At 47.1% G+C, this 19,179-nt stretch overlaps 1 protein-coding gene and 1 long non-coding RNA gene across 4 annotated transcripts in view; one reads left to right on the top strand and one right to left on the bottom strand.

Moving 5' to 3' along the window:
* Positions 1 to 19,179, top strand: part of LOC127581141 (cytochrome P450 2D15-like) — a 39,980-nt gene that overhangs the window by 531 nt on the left and 20,270 nt on the right. The window contains exons 2-9 of one of the 3 annotated variants that reach the window (XM_052035177.1): positions 3,507 to 3,675; positions 4,482 to 4,634; positions 6,842 to 7,002; positions 8,033 to 8,206; positions 8,859 to 9,000; positions 10,041 to 10,228; positions 11,127 to 11,268; positions 11,669 to 12,396. The exons of 1 other annotated variant lie outside the window; for it this stretch is intronic. In XM_052035177.1, coding sequence (XP_051891137.1) covers positions 3,507 to 3,675; positions 4,482 to 4,634; positions 6,842 to 7,002; positions 8,033 to 8,206; positions 8,859 to 9,000; positions 10,041 to 10,228; positions 11,127 to 11,268; positions 11,669 to 11,853 — 1,314 coding nt within the window. In that variant the 3' untranslated portion in view covers positions 11,854 to 12,396. Of the gene's footprint in view, positions 1 to 3,506; positions 3,676 to 4,481; positions 4,635 to 6,841; positions 7,003 to 8,032; positions 8,207 to 8,858; positions 9,001 to 10,040; positions 10,229 to 11,126; positions 11,269 to 11,668; positions 12,397 to 14,658; positions 15,095 to 19,179 lie in introns of those variants that run through there. One more of the 3 variants, XM_052035175.1, reaches the window with a different exon arrangement.
* On the bottom strand, positions 3 to 14,124 carry LOC127581146 (uncharacterized). Its single transcript, XR_007957921.1, has 3 exons — positions 14,033 to 14,124; positions 7,189 to 7,327; positions 3 to 203 (listed from the first exon to the last, which is right to left on the bottom strand). It is a non-coding gene; the product is annotated as an uncharacterized LOC127581146 (long non-coding RNA).

Genomic DNA, 19,179 nt, shown 5'->3' with positions numbered 1-19,179 from the left:
GGTTGGGAGAGGGTGAGTCTGTGTGAGGGAGCTGGGTCCCTCACCCCGGGGACACCTTTAACCCGGTTTGTTTCTCTTCTGCTGTCGAGTGGACTTTCAAACGTTTTTTACACAGCACGGTAACTGGACTCTCGGGTCAATGAGGCAGCGTTAACGCACTGACCCGTGAATCAGGGCAAAGATCAACTGTAGAAGCTGGAAATCTGAAAGAAAAACAGAACATGCCAGAAAAACTGAGGTCAGGCTACATCTGTAGAGAGAAAAACAGAACTAACGTTTCAAGTTAATGACCCTGCACCCGGGTGTTCACTAGTTTTTAAATCGTAGATTTAAAACTACAGTTTAAATCTAAGAATAATCCTGTTTCCCAACTATTTGTCTCAAAGCAAGAAGTTCCGTGCCGTATGACTGTGACTTTCAGTTAAACTGACGGAAGAATTCAGTGGTGAAATGGCATCTATGGTTGCAAAGGGATGGTTAACCACATCATGATGGTTCGTTTTACAGGTGTATTTTTCCAAATTAAAGGTTTAAAAGTAGATCTTTAACATAGAATCTAACAGTCACGTTACCAGAAATCGGTGTTGCTACTTAAATTTGAAATGCTACAGCAACATTACATATTGAAATTGTTATTGAGCAGGTAGTTATTGTACAATCTATTCCTGTAAGCGATTTAAATGAATACAAATTCTGCCATGTAAAACAAATGCTTCTGATACAGGACACATTAAAAAACTTTGTTTACAGCAGGGTAACAGGCCCTTCCTGCCCAACGAGTCCGCGCCGCCCATTTGAACCCATGTTAACCTACCTATAGGTCTCCGGAATGTGGGAGGAAACCGGAGCATCCGGAGGCAACCCACGGAGACACGGGGAGAACGTACAAACTCCTTACAGACAGCGACGGGAATTGAACCCCTATCACCGGCGCCTTAATAGTGTTGCGCTCAGCGCTGTGCTACCGGGCCGCCCCTGGAACTTCTGATCAAGAACAATATTACTGAATTCTCACTCCGCAACTTCTACTTTTGATCCAGTTTTTGTTTACACAAATCTCAGTTTTTGCAATACTGCTGCCACCTCCTCCAATGCAGTTGAAGAAATGAAGCCAAATCTGCAGGGCATCCAGACCTCTCCTTCCACCGGGACTTCCCCACCCGGCCTGTTACCTTCCCTGGACCTATTCATAGCTGACTGTCGGCGCGACATCAGCCCTCTTGACCTTTCTGCCCCCGTCACCCACTCCAACCTCACCCCTTCTGAACGCTCTGCTCCCCACTCCCTCCGCACCAACCCTGACATTCTCATCAAAGCGGCTGACAAAGGTGGTGACGTGGTAGTCTGGCGCACTGACCTCTACCTTGCAGAGGCCAGACACCAACTCTCGGACACTTCCTCCTACCTACCCCTGAACCATGACCCCACTGAGGACCACCAGGACATGATCTCCCGCACCATCACTGACCTCGTCACCTTGGGAGATCTTCCCCCCCACCCACCCCCCACAGCTGTCAACATGATAGCCCAGCAGCCTAGGACTGCCTGCTTCTATCTCCGCCCCAAAATCCACAAGAAGGACTGTCCCGGCAGACTTATTGTCTCCACATCCTCTTGCCCCACGGAGCTCACATTCTCATACCTGGACACTATCCTGTCCCCCCTGGTCCAATCCCTTCCCACCAACGTCCGTGACACATCAGATATTCTCCAACTCTTCCATAGCTTTAAGTTCTCCGGCACGCACAACCTTATCTTCACCACGGACGTCCAATCCCTATATACCTCCATTCCTCATCATGATGACCTCACTGCCCTCTGCTTCTTTCTTGACCAGAGACAAAACCAGTCCCCTTCCACGAATACTCTGCTCCACCTGGCTGAACTTGTACTCACACTTAACAACTTTACTTTCAATTCCTCTCACTTTCTACAGACCAAGGGCATAGCTATGTGCACTCGCATGGGCCCCAGCTATGCCTACCTCTTCATTGGCTACGTTGAACAGGCCTAGAACAAGCCTACTCCGGTCCCATTCCACAACTCTCTCTGCTATATCAACGATTGCATTGGTCTCACCTCTTGTACCTATGCAGAACTCAACGCTTTCATAAATTTCACCACTAATGTTCACCCAGCTCTCCAATTTGCTTCGACTATCTCTGACACCTCTCTCTCCTTCCTCAATCTTTCCATCTCCATCTCAGGAGATTTTTTATCCACTGATATCTTCTACAAACCCACTGATGCCCGCAGCCACCTCGATCACAGCTCCACCCACCCTGCCTCTTGCAAGGACGCTATCTCTTTTTCTCAATTTCTCTGTCTCCACTGTATCTGCTCCCATGATCAGGCTTTCCACTCCAGGACATCCAAGATGGCCAACTTCTTTTCTAACTGGGGTTCCCTGTGACTGTGGTCGAGAGAGCTGGCAGCCGTATCTCTGCCATTTCCCCCACCTCTGCTCTCACCACCACCCCTCCCAGACCCAACAGGGATGGGGTGCTGCTTGTCCTCACATTTCATCCCTCCAGCCTACGTATCCAACACATTATTCTCCACCACTTCTGTCATCTCTAACGGGACCCCACCACCAAGCATATCTTCCCTTCCCCACCCCTTTCTACCTTTCACGGGAACTGTTCTCTCCCTGACTCCCTCGTTCTTTTCTCCCACTCCACCCCTCCCATCCCACTCCCAACCTGATAACTTTCCACTGCCCCAGCCATAGGTGCAACACCTGCCCCTACACCACCTCCATCCAGGGACCCAAACAGTCCTTTCAGGTGATACAGAGATTCAACTGCATGTCCCTTAATATCATCTACTGCATTTGGTGCTCCAAGTGTGGCCTCCTCTACATTGGTGAGACCAAACGCAAACTATGTGACCATTTCACAGAACACCTGTGCTCCATCTGTAACTGCAACCTGCATCTTCCCGATGCCAGTCACTCCAACTCCCCCTCCCACACCATCACTGATATTATAGTCATCGGCCTCCTCAGCTTCCATGAGAATTGCACTGCAATGGACTTTGTTTTTTTTGTTCTACTTGTGTTCTTTCTTGTACAATTTATGTTTAATTTATGTTTTTCTTATGAATATTGTCTCTTTAATACAATGTGCCTGTGCTGCTGCTGCAAGTAAGTTTTTCATTGCACCTGTACACACATGTACTTGTGCATCTGACAATAAACTCAACTTTGACTTTGAAGCAGAGCTTCTGTGGCAGGGTTTGGTATCTGCCCATCTCCGGGTGGATATGCGAGTTCATCAGCAGGGAAACAATGGCACGGGGAAACCAGCCCGTCGCGTTCAATGGTGCAGGGGCTGCAGAGCCAAGCTCCCTGGAGCCCAGTTCCAATGGCAGCGGGGGTGCAGAATAAACAGGTGCTGGGTCTGACTGAGAATTTAGCGTCAGCACTGCCTCGGCTCGATGTTGCGTTTGGCCTCTGAGAGTTACAATAACGGCTGGTGCTTTCCCCATCATTCCCCCACTTTCAGCTGTGGAAGAAGTACGGCGACGTGGTGAGTTTAGAGTTTGGATGGACAAACGTGGTGGTGTTGAGCGGCTACAAGACCCTGAAAGAGGCGCTGGTGAAGAAATCGGAAGACTTTGCGGACCGGCCAGGGTTTCCAATATATAAGAAGGTCTTTGAGAGGATCGGGGAAGGTAAGTGTGGACCGGGCTCCTGAGGCAGTCCTGGGCACCAGGCGGGAGAGGCTGGGAATTGTTGGTCTTTAGATGTTTCTGTGTATGATTAACGCAGCCTAAACCTCACCACCAGAGGGGAGGGGGCTGGTTACAGTGCCTGGAGAAAGTTCAGGGGCTCAGCAAGAGCTTTCCGAGGAAGGCAGAATATAAGTTAACTGGAGATGGACGTGGGAATGTTTTCTCCTGCTCCTTGGACACACTGGCCACTGGATACAGTGAGTGCAGTACCACTGGATGTACTGTGGCCCCTGGAGATGCTGGTTGTATTTCCATTGGATTTAGTCTCCCAGAGGGGGCCAGAGCTCATGTTCCTGGGGGAAGCTCGAGCCAGTGCTGCCTGTATGCATTTGTACCACTTTATGTGTGTACGTATTTTTATATATATATATATATATATATATATATATATATATATATATATATATATATATTACAATAGTTTGCAGTGCGTGGGAAAGGTCTGGGTGACCCACCTATGCAGGACACCTTCTTGTTACCCCAGTCAGCTCAAAACCCCATGCTGATGTTTTAGGATCTGGGTGAGTATCTGTAATTGTAAGTTAAAATGAATGAGTCCTGTAAGCTATTGAGCACAGAAACAGGTCCTTCAGCCCACCATCTCCATGCCAACTATCAATACTAACCATCAATACTTGGTCTGTAGTCTTGCATGTCTTGCCAATTCAAGTGCTCATGTAGATACTTGTTTAAGGACTTGATGAAAATGGATATGAATAAACAACATTCCTGCTACACCCATCCAGGTATCGTGCTTGCCAGGTACGGCGACTGGTGGAAACAACAGAGGAGATTTTCACTTCAGACCCTGAAAAACTTTGGGCTGGGAAAGAAGTCTCTTGAGTTGCGAATTGTTGAAGAGGCTGGGTTTTTGAACCAAGCCTTTGAAGGTGAACGAGGTGGGTCGATCCTGTGGAAGCCACTGCCATATTTCATTTTTGTGCTACTGTGGGCGACTTGACACTTTGGTAAACCCAGTGTGTGACAGAAGGGCAGCAGGGTGTGGGTTAGCACCTGCAGTTCAGGGAATTGGTAAATTGGTTTATTATTGCCACATGTACCGAGGTACAGAGTAAAGCTCTCTGTTGCATGCCATCCATACAGTTCATTTCATCAGTACATCGAGGTAGTTTAGGAGCAAATGGAAAGGCTACGGGGAGTTGATGTTGCAAACAATGGGCGATTTATTAAAACTGGTGCACACCAGGAGACCAGTCAAAGCTGATCTACCTGAGCATAAATTTGGTACAGCTTTTACAATCTCAGCTGACAAGATTAGATACGATAGGATAAGCTATCTTTATTAGTCACATGTACATCGAAAGACACAGTGAAATGCATCTTTCGCGTAGAGTGTTCTGGGGGCAGCCTGCAAGTGTCGCCACGCTTCCGGCGCCAACATATCATGCCCACGACTTCCTAACCCGTACGCCTTTGGAATGTGGGAGGAAACCGTAGCACCTGGAGGAGACACACACAGACACGGGGAGAACGTACAAACTCCTTACAGACAGTGGTGGGAATTGAACCCGAGTCACTGGTGCTGTAATATCGTTGCGTTAACCACTACACTATCCTGTCTGCCTGTCCTCATGGTACAAGATGTCCATTCAAAAGTCTTGCAACAGCAGGATAGAAGCTGTCCTTGAGCCTGGCGGTACATGCTTTCTGGCTTTTGTATCTTCTACCTGATGGGAGGGGAAGAAGAGAGAATGTTACCCCCTCCCCTCTCCTCTCGATGGACACTTTGAAGAGATCCATCAACTTAAGGTGGAATCACTTCAGCTCAAATCATCTCCAGTTTTCTCGCCTTTTTGCCAATGGCAACTGGGTCTTTGGATCCAGAGTTGTCACCCAGGAGGTGGGTGTATAAAAAAAAGCTGTGATAATATTGAATCGTTTCCTTTAAGATGCTGCAGGGCCTCCTCCAGAAGTTCTGTCAGCTGCTTCTGATAGTGCTCTGAGGCAAACGGCAAACATTTACATTGATGTTGCCTTTCCATCAAGGTGAAGTAGGTCCAAACTGCATCACAGGAGTGCACCCAGATCAAAAGCATGATATTAGTCAACCAAGGTACGTTAGGACATGTGATCGAATACTTGATCAAAGGTTATAACCAATTCACAATACAAGAGCATCTGAAAGGCAGAGGGAGGTGAGGAGGTATCGAACTGGAAATGACCAGTGTTAGAGAACATGCAAAGTGGGAGCAGAAGTATCCCTCCCTGATCTGATCTTTGGCTTTTACTCATAAACCCAACCAATGCCTTAACTCTTGACTCTCCTGTAGCCCAAAATGAACCTGGAACCCAGACAGCTGAAGGCTCAGCTGGTTGTGGAGTAAATAAAATGGTGAGGGTTGTAGAAGGGACCAGAGATTGGGGAAAGGTAGAGTTCTCAGAGGGTTGTAGTGCAGGGAAAGGATGCAGAGATTGGGAGAAATGCCATGGAAGGAGTCAACATTTTTAAGATTGAGCCTTTGGTGAATCTGAAGCCAATGAGAAGAGGGTGGTGTCTGAATGGGGCTTAAGGTAAGACAAGATATCTTTAATAGTCACATGTACATCGAAACACACAGTGAAATCCATCTTTTGCGTAGTGTTCTTGGGTCTGTCGGCAAGTGCCACCATGCTTCCGGCGCCAACATAGCATGCCCACGACTTCCTAACCTGTACGTCTTTTGGAATGTGGGAGGAAACCGGAGCACCCGGAGGAAAGTCACACAGACACGGGGAGAATGTACAGACAGTGGCCGGTATTGAACCCGGGTTGCTGGCGCTGTAAAGTGTTACGTTAACCGCTACACTACCGTGCAACAGTTTTGAATGAGTTCAGGTTTAACGAAGGAGGAATATCATCGGCTGGCCAGGAGAGTGTTGAGTAACCAAGGCTGTATAAACTGAAAACCTTCTGTGCTTTTAAGCAATGTTCCAAAATGTCCGGAAATGGGAGCCTCACAATGAGATCGAGCAGTGAACAGTTAGTGCAGACCAGAGTTGAGAGGCTGATAAATCTCTTCCTGTAATCTATTTCTTTACAGTTTCAGAATTTATTATTTCTACTGTTATGACTTGGAAAAGTTATAACTTCTTATCATTTATTCAGGTCTCCCTTTTGATCCACATTTCTATCTAACTTATGCGACCGCAAACATTATCTGCTCAATTGTCTTCGGAGAACGTTTTGAATATCGTGATGAGAAGCTCCTTCGATTTTTGCACATACTTGAAGAAAGCTTTGTGTTGGAAGGCGGATTTTGGGGTCAGGTATGGCAGATTGTTGATTCAACAATGAACGTACCACTTGTGGACATTGTAGGCCTCTGCCTAGTAGTCAGCCTCAAATTTATCTCAGTTGGTGGTAGTGGAGAGAGAAGAACTGAGTTAGTATTGCAGATGGAAAACATGCATCAGAACCCAACAATTCTGCTACAAACAGAGGAAGCAAATTACCTGAAACTGTTGAATTTGATGTTGAGCCCAGAAGATTGGAACATGTCTGGATGGAAGTTAACACAAGAGATTCTGCAGATGCTGGAACCTGGAGCAACACACACAAAATGCTGGAGGAAATCAGCAGGTCAGGCAGCATCTGTGGAGGGAAATAAATCTGATGGAGGGAAATAAACAGTTGACGTTTCTGGCTGAGACCCTTCATCGGGGCTGGAAAGGAAGTGGGCAGAAGCTAGAATAAGAAGGTGGGGGGAGGGGGAGGAGCACAGGATGGCAGGTGATTGGTGAGAGGGGGAAGGTAGGTGGATGGGGGAGGGGGTTCTAGCTGAGACTTCACCCCCTCAACTAAACTCACCCATCACCTGGCAGCCTGTGCTCCTCTCCCTCCCCCCACCTTCTTATAACTTAGAGACAGGGTGATGGGGGGTATTTCTTCTGCCCCTCCTCCACCTGCCACCTGCCTGTCACAGCTGGAACCACCTATCACTTGGCTCGCCCCTCCCCTCCACCTCTTTATATTGGCCGTCTCCCTTCCAGCTGTCAGTCCAGATGAAGCGTCATAACCTGAAACCCCACACACACACACACACACACACACACACACACACACACACACACACACACACACACACACACACACACACAATCACACACACACACACACAGAGTAGATATCCCTCTCCCTACACCACAGATATTTCAATTCAGTCAGCTGAAACTCTGCCCATCACATCCTGTCTTGATTTTGTATTTCTGTCAAAATTAACCTTCTTGATTATTATTTTAAGAAAAATCAGAGAATTGAAAAGAATGTATTTAATTTCAAACCCTGTCTCTGTTGCAGATGACGAATGCGTTCCCCTTCCTGTGTTACCTCCCAGGACCACACAACAAAATATTTCAAAATCAGGAGAAAATCGTTCAGTTTTTGCAAGAAATAGTAACGAGGCATAAGGAATCATGGGATCCAAATTATATCAGGGACTTCATTGATGCTTTCTTAGCAGAACAAGAGAAGGTAGGTGATGATTAGTGGCACATCCGGTTGTATTTCCCAACCTTTTCCAGGGAAGGTAACTGCAGCACTCTGCACGCAGTATTGTTTTCCTGGCCTTAAGTAACGTGGCCAGATCTCTTACACAACATTCCAGGTTCCCAACAAAATTGGAGCAAAATGTCTCTACACTTGTACTCAAACACTCGCGTAATAACTTTGCATGTTAACAGCAGGTTAACCTTCAGTGAGTCATCATAGCATTGCGCAGTACAGGAACAGACCCTTTGGCCCATCACGTCCATGCTGACCATTACCTTTATCTATACATGTCCCATTTCCCCACATTTGGTCCGTAGCTACACAAGGGCACACCGTTCCCTCTGAACACTCACGCTTTTCAATCCCTCACCATCTAAAGATACTCTGCCCATCTCTGCTAATCTCAATCCCTCTATTCCTTCCCTTTCACACCACAGCCTCCTGTGCTCCAGTGAGAACAATCCCAGCCTATCCAAACTCTCCTTGGCCACAATTGAGTGCTCATTTGTCACCTCACCAGTGTATTATACTGTTTCCAGACACTCTTGAAGCAGAATGACTGAACTTCAGCACTGTTCCTATGATCAACCTTTGATTCTGCATACTAACGCTGGTTTTCTTAACTGAATCTTAGATGAAGAACACACCGAATACAAGTTTCCTGGAGACCAAGGTGATTGGGTCAGCAGTTGACCTCTTTGTTGCAGGTACAGAGACCACCTCCACCACCCTGAACTGGGGCTTGCTCTTCATGGTGCTACATCCAGATGTCCAGTGTAAGTGTAACAACGTCTTTGCCAGTCCCATTACCAAGTGTGCACTGGTGTGGATGGAAGGTGTGGAGAAAGAGTGCAACAGTGTCAAAAGAGGGAGAAGAAGGTGATGAGGAAAAGTTGCAGTTAATTTTCAGGCTAAAGATCCAATTATCAGCACCAGGTTTCGAAACCATCAGTTCATGAAAACCCATTCTCTAAGCACTTATCCCACAGGTGTTTATCGGACCTTGCAATGTACAAATTGGTTAGTGTACTTTCTAACATACAACTGTGACAACATTGCCAAAATTTCTTTTAGCAATAAGACTCTGTGGGACTTTTTGAGCGGAGGAAAGAGACGACTAAAACACAAGTTCCTCTGGCCATTTATCTCCTTCCGCTAGCCGTATGATTGCTTTTGTTACATTAATGGCCAAACGATCCATTTTGCTTAAATGGAAGGATCCAATACCCCCTACTACTTTTCAATGGTTTTCTCAAACTATATCATGTTTAAGTTTGGAAAAAATCAGGAGTGGTACTGTTGATCCTTCGCTTAAATTTGAAGATATTTGGAGTCCATTTATTCAATATTTTCACATGATGTAGATCCCCTTTCAATAACTTTCCAACTTGGAGGAACGGACTTGACGACATAATATTGCTGTTTCTACTGAGAAATTTTAGCCCAGTTTTTTTTTCGTTTTTGTTGTTGTTTGTTTTTCTTCTAAAAAGTTTTTTCGTTTAGTTTATATTGTTTATAATTTCTTTTATTGATTTGGGTTTTTTAAAAATTTATATAATAAATCTTTTTCTTTCTTTTATATTATATCCATTTCCTAAGAGATTGTTGGATTTACAGATTTTGGTAAATATTTTATTGTTCTTTATGATTATATATGCTATGATTGTTATCCTGATCTCTTTGTATTACATGTGTAAATATTGATGCTATATATCAATCTGTATTAATTTGAAAACTAATAAAAAGATTGAAAAAGAAAGAAAGTTCCTTCTTTCAACTGAAGCTCGAAATTTCTGTTCTTGTTTTGTTCCTGCAGCTCAGGTCCACGAGGAGATTGACAGAGTGATTGGGAAGGAGCGAAGGCCAAAGCTGGAAGACCGGGAGGAAATGCCATTCACTAATGCTGTTATCCATGAAATCCAACGCTGTGGGAATATTCTTCCAATTTCACTACCTCATCAAACATACAGAGACACCACGGTCATGGGTTACACCATCCCTAAGGTACAATCTGGATTTAATCTTCAATGCTCAGCTCCTTTTCTGACCCTCAATACGTCAGATGACTCTGAAAGCACAGTTACCTAAAAATTGGGCTTTTGAAGTTGTTGGCGTGCCAAATGGGCTCTATTGCCCACAGGTCTTTCCTACAAACCATTGTGAGGTTATCCAGAAGTACCTGAAATATGTCAGTGTGTTGTTCACCCAGAATTATGCAGTAAAATGGGAGCTGAGCTATTTTACAAGGCACACAACACGATTTAGTGGAACAACACACACTTTGCAATATACCAACCCCACAGGGATGTCGGCCCTCAAAGACATCCTCTCCCAGTAAACACAGACATCAGCAACACCTAGTGGGGGGAAGGGTCGACAGCGAGGGAGTGTGGGCGGAGTGCCTCAGGTGTGTATAACTGACTGATTGAGTGAGAGGAAGAGGGAGGGCGATAGAGAGAGAGTGTGCCAGTGTGAATGAACACCTTTATATGGCTTTACATGTCTTCCATTATATGCTTAAATCATGGAACTGTGAAACTTCTTGTGACATTACTGCATGATACAGAGATTGTTGCTGCAGCCAACACACCACTGACTACCTCCTGCAGAACTCTCCTAGAGGCAGCCATTCAGTGACTCCTGGCTCCATGCAGCAGAGGGTCTCCCTGTGCTCTATTCATGACATTTGTGCTAACAGGTCTCCCAAAGCATTGCTCACAGACCATATGCTCCAGGTAGCAGTGAGGAAGAAGTGTACTGCAGAGTTAGATTGAATATCTTCTGCTGATGATGGGTCATTGGGACTGCAAGTCATAGCTCTGAATCTAAAGGCCAGAATACAAGACTCCTCCTCATTGCTTGGAGGGCCTGTTATAAATATGTCTCTTTCAATGTCTTTTAGGGAACAACAATCATTCCAAATCTTTCCTCGACCTTGTTTGATGAAGACATTTGGTCGACTCCACATCAGTTCAATCCGGGACACTTCCTCAACTCGGATGGGAAGTTTGTGAAGCCAGAAGCCTTCATCCCATTCTCTGCAGGTAAAGTGGGATTTGCGGATCATTAAACGTACCAGCAGGCAGAGCTGCGGTTGTGGATATCCAGCTCCATCTCCCGCGCTCCGCAGAGGGAGGCTGATGGCTTATTGCTGGATTTGTAAAATTCTCCTCATTAACTTCTAAATGTAACTGCCGAAAGCCTTTATGGTCACCCCAGTGCTGAAGAGTACATCTTATATTGACTAAATACAATAAGTAGAATAAACATTTGCTTAACTTTGATAAAGGCTGGAAGTGCACTACTTCTGTATGAAATTACACAGGGTTGGATAAGGCAGATGATATTAGGACTTCGAGCCATTGTTGTTCAATCAGTGTGACCTGGCAGTGATCTTCAGTCCCTCTCTTGGGACACTAACCACTCCTGTCCCTCTCCCTACAGGTCATCGTGTGTGTTTGGGGGAGCAGCTGGCAAAGACGGAGCTCTTCATCTTCTTCACGTCCATGCTCCAACAATTCACATTCCATCTCCCGGAAAATGAGCCAAGGCCGAACTACAGGGATGCCAGATTCGGAATCACCCTCTGTCCGCTCCCGTATCGGCTCTGTGTTAAAGCCAGATTGTGATGGATATTCACGTTTTACTAAACTCGGCTTTTTAGCATAGCAAAAGAAACTCTCTCAGATTAATATGTTTATTGTTAATTTTTAACAAGTACTATTTAGCCATCCTCTTGGGAAACAGTAATGTCCAGGGTAGGAGAAGCCTATTGTTGACTTAACTGAGAGTGCGACCTGATCAGAAGGAACAACATTGTCTATGTTAACCTAAGGATCCAGCCATCTGACCTGATCAATGCAGTTGTGAAAACATCACATGCAGATGAGGTTGTCACTAGATGACTGGCAAAAAAATGATACAAGCATTAGAAGGGAGTAAAGGTGGGGAGGAGTTACTGAGATGAAGACACAGAGTCCACTCCTCAACTTCGACCCGAGGAGGATCTCTTCCCAGAGCCTCCTTTCTGCGACGGACGACATGTTCGTCTGCAACTCATTGCTATGGTTTTCCAGTTTGCAAGAGTTGTACTTGTGTTTGGAGATCCTTTGTAGAATTACAATCTCTGTTAGAATTTATTCCTCAAATAAATGTGCTCCATTTGGAATAAATTAACTGTGTTTAATCTGTTTTGTTCGCTGGAGGCATCTCCTCCTTGGTCGGGAGGGGGAACCCACCGCTCGAAATGGTGATTATTGACAGCTGAACCCCTTCAGAAAAGAGACTAAATTGTTACGTAAATTAGTCTTTGATGCAGTATGATCTCCCGAAAGAGAGGGTACCGATCGACACCTATAACTTAAGACTTAAGGTCTTGGCTTAAGTTTAGGACTCCATAACGGATGCACTCAATATCATCACAGATAGCGCCCAACGTGGGGCATATTTATTAAAACAAAATATGTATTGTTATTAATTTGTAGTTGTCCAATTCAGAGCGCACTCGATAAGTGCAACAGCACACCACCTAGTACCACAAATGGCTGACGTCCTGGTTCCAGTAACTGCTCATGTAAATGCAGGTCAATGTTATGTGTTAATATTATAACAGAAATATGGAATAATAGAACTGATGCTCCTCAAACTGAGCAGAATAGAGAAAAACCACTTCCACACTTGTCCACATGGAAGACTATCTATGAATTATTATTGACTCGACCATTAATACAGGTGTCACACATCCCGGGACATAGTTCAGGCAACTTCCCCTGCTATGGTAGTAGGTTAGCCGATGAACAGGCAAAACAAGTTGTCAGGTACACTCAATATCATCACAAGGTAAGATGTGTACAGAAGAAACAAGGAGAGATATTCTTCTCCAACATGCAAGTGATCAATGCCCCTCCCCTCCCCCCTCACCCACTCCTCCCCTCCCTTCTCCCGCTCCCCTCGCCTCTCCCCCACCCCTACCCACCTTCCCAGAAGGCCCTTTCACCAGAACGATGTCGGACCTGCTGAGTGTTTCCTGCATCTGCATTTCCTCACTGTCCTGGTGTCCGCTGCGTTGTCCGGCACCTTCAGCCGAACCCAGACAACTCCCGGGTCAGCCTTTCCTACCGGGGGCCAGGGGAAGACATCATTCGTATCGGCACCCACCTCACTCACTGCCCACACCCAGCTCACCTCCCGAGTTTTACACACACACACACACACACACACACACACACACACACACACACACACACACACACCCACACCCACCCTTATATGGACCACCAGAAACTGTTGCCATCGGTCAGGCACCAGGGGACACAGGATGCCAAAGATCCGGCACTGGTGACGGTTTTACGCCGGGAGAGGGAAGGCTCTGGGTGCACCGCCAGGGCAGGGAGTGGGAGCAGATTTGGAAGTGAAGATCTAAACGGAGGTCGGGAGGATCAGAAAGGAAAGTGATTTGCGGGGTAACGAGAGGGCAGGGGAGTGGAACTCGCTGGATTTATTTTAAGTGGAGCTAGTACAAGATCCGAGGGGTTGAATGGTCTCCTTCCGCGCTGCGAACATTCACATCGAGACGATGAGAAGTCAGTGCTTGGATTATGTTCCGGAAGGTTGCAAATACAAGACGTGGGGGTGGGCTCACCCAGACACGGTCAGACCCGTCCGCGTCCCCGTGGCTCCAGACCACGAACTCAGAATAGGGGAGAAGACCAGTGATGATCTCATATCTGCTGCGATACCAACTTTATCCAACACCAGGTCAAGACAGAAACTAAACGCAAACGAGAGGAACAGCACCTCATATCCTACCTCGGGAGTCCACACCCCGATGGCATGAACGTTGATTTCTCCAGTTTCAGGCAAAATGCTCGCCCTCTGTGCTCATTCTGTCTCCTCCTGATCTCCCCAGTTCCTCCCGCACCCACCCAACCCACCCCCCTCCCGTCCGTTGTTAACGAATTTCTTTCCGCTCCTCCGCCCACTCCCTCTGCCCAGCACCCACACGTTGCAGCCGCTGTCCCCTCCCCCCCACCAATCCCATCCGCCCTCCCCTCCCCACCCCTCCCTTGCTTAACCCCTCTCCTACCCTGACGCCTCTCCCCTCCTACCCCTCCCCCTCTCCTTTCCCCTCCCCCTCTCCCCCTCCCCCTCTTCCTCCCGCCCTCTCTCCCTCTCCGCCTCCCTCTCCTCCCCCTCCCTCGTTGGGTTCCAGGCTCCACCTTCCACTCCCAGCAGATCCCACCATCCAGAGCCCTTACCTGCCTCCACCTATCACCTCCGAGCCTCTGCCGCTATCTCCACCCTTCCCTCCCTCCCTCCCACCACTCCATCTGTCCTTTAACTCCTCCTCACCAGCATCCACCTATCGTTTGCCAGCTCTTGCACCACCTCCCCCAACACCCCTTTATACCGACTCTGCCCCCTCTGCTCTTTCAGCCCAGGCGAAGTGTCTCGGTGGGAAACGTCGAGTGTCCGTTCCCCTCCACAGATGCCGCCCGACCCGCTGAGTTCCTCCAGCGTTTTGTTTCGTTTTCTGCTCCAGATTCCAGCTCCTGAAACCTGTTCTCTCCAGGGCACAAGTGTGTGAGTGTGTCGGCTCAGTGCGGGGGTCTCCTCACCGACCGTGCGCCGTTTGTTCACTGCTCCTTCGCTCTGGAGAACATGGTGTTCGCGGCTCTCTCGCACCTCCTGCCCAAGCTCTGTGACAGCTTCACGGTGCTGGCCGTGTTCTGCGCCGTCTTTTGCCTGGTCTTCGACTTCATGAAGAGGCGGAAGACGTGTGAGAACTACCCTCCCGGGCCCCGGGGGTTGCCTTTCGTCGGCAACATTCTGCAAGTGGACCTGAGAAACCCTCACGTGTCATTCTCAAAGGTAAAGGTTGGGAGAGGGTGAGTCTGTGTGAGGGAACTGGGTCCCTCACCCCGGGGACACCTTTAACCCGGTTTGTTTCTCTTCTGCTGTCGAGTGGACTTTCAAACGTTTTTTACACAGCACGGTAACTGGACTCTCGGGTCAATGAGGCAGCGTTAACGCACTGACCCGTGAATCAGGGCAAAGACCAACTGTCGATGCTGGAAATCTGAAACAAAAACAGAAAATGCCAGAAAAACTGAGGTCAGGCCACATCTGTAGAGAGAAAAACAGAACTAACGTTTCAAGTTAATGACCCTGCACCCGAATATTTCAGTAGTTTTTAAATCGTAGATTTAAAACTACAGTTTAAATCTAAGAATAATTCTGTTTGCCAACCTATTTGTCTCAAAGCAAGAAGTTCCGTGCCGTATGACTCTGTGACTTTCAGTTAAACTGACGGAAGAATTCAGTGGTCAAATGGCATCTGTGGTTGCAAAGGGATGGTTAACCACATCATGATGGTTCGTTTTACAGGTGTATTTTTCCAAATTAAAGGTTTAAAAGTAGATCTTTAACATAGAATCTAACAGTCACGTTACCAGAAATCGGTGTTGCTACTTAAATTTGAAATGCTACAACAACATTACATTTTGAAATTGTTATTGAGCAGTTTGTTATTGTACAATCTATTCCTGTAAGCGATTTAAATGAATACAAATGCTGCCATGTAAAACAAATGCTTCTGATACAGGACACATTAAAAAACTTTGTTTACAGCAGGGTAACAGGCCTTTCCTGCCCAACGAGTCCGCGCCGCCCATTTGAACCTATGTTAACCTACCTGTAGGTCTCCGGAATGTGGGAGGAAACCGGAGCACCAGGAGGAACCCCACGCACACACGGGAGAACGTAGAAACTCCTTACAGACAGCGACGGGAATTGAACCTCTATCACTGGGGCTGTCATTGGTGCCCTGGGAAGGAGACGCTGACTGTCTATCTATTCCTCTCAATATTTTATATACCTCTATCATGTCTCCTCTCATCCTCCTCCTTTCCAGTGAATAAAGCCCTAGCACCTTAAGCCTTTCCTCATATTCCATACGCTCTAATCCAGGCAGCATCCTGGTAAATCTCCTCTGCACCCTCTCCAATGCCTCCACATCCTTCCTATAATGAAGTGACCACAACTGAATGCAGTACTCTAAGTGTGTTCTAACTAGAGTTTTGTAAAGCTGCATCATTACCTCGTGGCTCTTAAACTCAATCCCACGATTTATGAAAGCTAACATCCCATAGGCTGTTTTAACTGCTGTATCCACCTGTGAGGCAACTTTCAGTGAACTGTGAATATGAACCCCCAGATCCCTCTGCTCCTCTACACTGCCAAGTACCTTTCCATTTACCCTGTACTCTGCCCTGGAGTTTGTCCTTCCATAGTGTACCACCTCACACTTCTCCGGATTGAACTCCATCTGCCACTTGTCAGCCCAGTTCTGCATCCTATCAATATCCCTCTGTAGACTCCGACAGCCCTCCACACTATCCACAACACCGCCGATCTTAGTGTCATCTGCAAACTTACTATCCCAGCCTTCCACCCCCTCATCTAAGTCATCTATAAATATCACAATAAGTAGAGGCCCCAGAACCGATCCCTGCCGGAACACCACTAATCACTGCCCTCCAATCCGAGGGCACTCCTTCCACCACAACCCTCTGCTTTCTACAGGCAAGCCAATTCCTAATCCACACAGCCAAGCTTCCCTGGATCCCTTGGCCTCTGACCTTCTGAAGAAGCCTACCATGAGGAACCTTATCAAACGCCTTACTAAAATCCTTATAGACCACTTCCACTGCACTACCCTCATCAATCTTCCTCGTCACCTCCTCAAAGAACTCTATCAGGCTTGTGAGGCAAGATCTTCCCTTCACAAAGCCATGCTGGCTGTCCCTAATCAGTCCATGATTCTCCAGGTGTTCATAGATCCTATCCCTTAGAATCCTTTCTAACAGCTTACCCACCACAGACGTAAGGCTCACTGGTCTGTAATTCCTTGGACTATCCCTACTACCTTTTTTGAACAAGGGGACAACATTCGCCACCCTCCAATCCTCCGGCACTATCCCCGTGGACAACGAGGACTCAAAGATCCTTACCAGCAGTTCAGCAATCTCCTCCCTCGCCTCTCGAAGCAGCCTGGGGAAAATCCCGTCAGGCCCCAGAGATTTATCTGTCTTGATATTATTTAACAACTTCAACACATCCTCTCTCTTGATATCTACAACCTCGAGAACATTACCCTTACCAGCACTCCCTTCCGTGTCATCAAGACCCCTCTCCTTGGTGAATACAGAAGAGAAGTACTCATTGAGAACTTCTCCCACTTCCGCCGCCTCCAGGCACATTCTCCCACCTTTGTCTTTAATCGGACCTACCTTTACCCCAGCCATCCTCCTACCCTTCACGTACGTGAAAAAGGCCTTGGGATTTTCCTTAACCCTACTAGCCAACGCCTTTTCATGTCCCCTTCTAGCTCTCCTCAGCCCTTTCTTAAGTTCCTTCCTCGCTACTCTATATTCCTCACGGGCCCTGTCTGAACCTTGCTGCTTATACCTCATGTACGCTACCTTCTTCTCCCTAACTAGTCGTTCCACCTCTCTCGTCACCCATGGCTCCTTCACCCTGCCACTCCTTCTCTGCCTCACCGGGACATATTTATCCCTAACATCCTGCATAAGATCCCTGAACATTGACCACATCTCCATGGTACATTTCCCTTCAAAAAGGACATCCCACTTTACACTCCCAAGTTCTCTCCTTATAGCCTCATAGTTCGCCCTTCCCCAATTAAATATCTTTTTGTCCTCTCTGCACCTGTCCCTGTCCATGACAATTTTAAAGGTTATGGAGCAATGGTCACTGTCCCCCAAATGCTCACCCACCAATAGATTCTTCACCTGTCCCAGTTCATTTCCTAAAACTAGATCTAACATGGCATTCCCTCTAGTCAGCCTGTCAACATACTGCGTCAGGAATCCCTCCTGCACACATTTAACAAATTCCATCCCATCTAAACCTTTGGCACTAAGCAGGTTCCAGTCTATATTTGGGAAGTTGAAGTCTCCCATTATAACAACCCTGTTATTTTTGCTTCTCTCCAAACACTGCCTGCCAATCTGCTCCTCTATAGCTCTACTGCTACCGAGGGGCCTATAGAATACTCCTAGTAGAGTAACTGCTCCTTTCTTGTTCCTTACTTCCACCCATGTGGACTCTAGAGATGATCCTTCTACAACATCTATCCTTTCCACAGCCGTAACAGTGTCCCTGACCAGTATCACCACCCCTCCACCTCTTCTCCCCCCTTCCCTATCCCTCTTAAAACACCGAAAACCAGGAATATTCAATATCCACTCCTGCCCTGACATCAGCCACGTCTCAGTGATAGCCACAATATCATAGTCCTCCATACTTATCCAAGCCCTCAGTTCGTCTCCCTTATTCCTGACGCTTCTTGCATTTAAGTAAACACACTTCAGTCCATCTAACTTACTACTTTTATAGCCTGTATTCTGCTTCTCCTTCCCCAAAGCCTCTCTACCTGTTTGATCTAACTTTTCCCCATCCCCTTCTTCCTCTGACCTACTCCTCTGGTTCCCTTCCCCCTCACAAACTAGTTTAAACCCTCCCGAACCACCCTAGCAAACCTAGCCGCAAGGATATCGGTCCCCTTCTGGTTCGGGTGTAACCCGTCCTCTCTGTACAGGTCCCACCTTCCCGAGAAGAGATCCCAATGATCCAGAAATCTAAAACCCTCCCTCCTGCACCAACTTCTCAGCCACGCAATTATCTGCCACCTCCTGCTGTTCCTGCCTTCACTATCGCGTGGCACCGGCAGCAATCCCGAGATTGCTACCCTTGAGGTCCTGTTCCTCAGTCTTCTGCCTAGCTCCCTGAACTCACTCTTCAGGACCTCATCCCCCTTCCTACCTGTGTCGTTGGTGCCAACATGGACCACAACTTCTGGCTGCTCTCCCTCCTGCTCAAGAATCCTGTGGACCTGATCAGTGACATCCAGGACCCTGGCACCTGGGAGGCAA

The sequence above is a fragment of the Pristis pectinata genome, chromosome 21 (genome assembly GCF_009764475.1).
Source record: "Pristis pectinata isolate sPriPec2 chromosome 21, sPriPec2.1.pri, whole genome shotgun sequence".
Classification (NCBI taxonomy): Eukaryota; Metazoa; Chordata; class Chondrichthyes; order Rhinopristiformes; family Pristidae; genus Pristis; species Pristis pectinata.
This window is presented reverse-complemented; position numbering and strand designations above follow the sequence as displayed.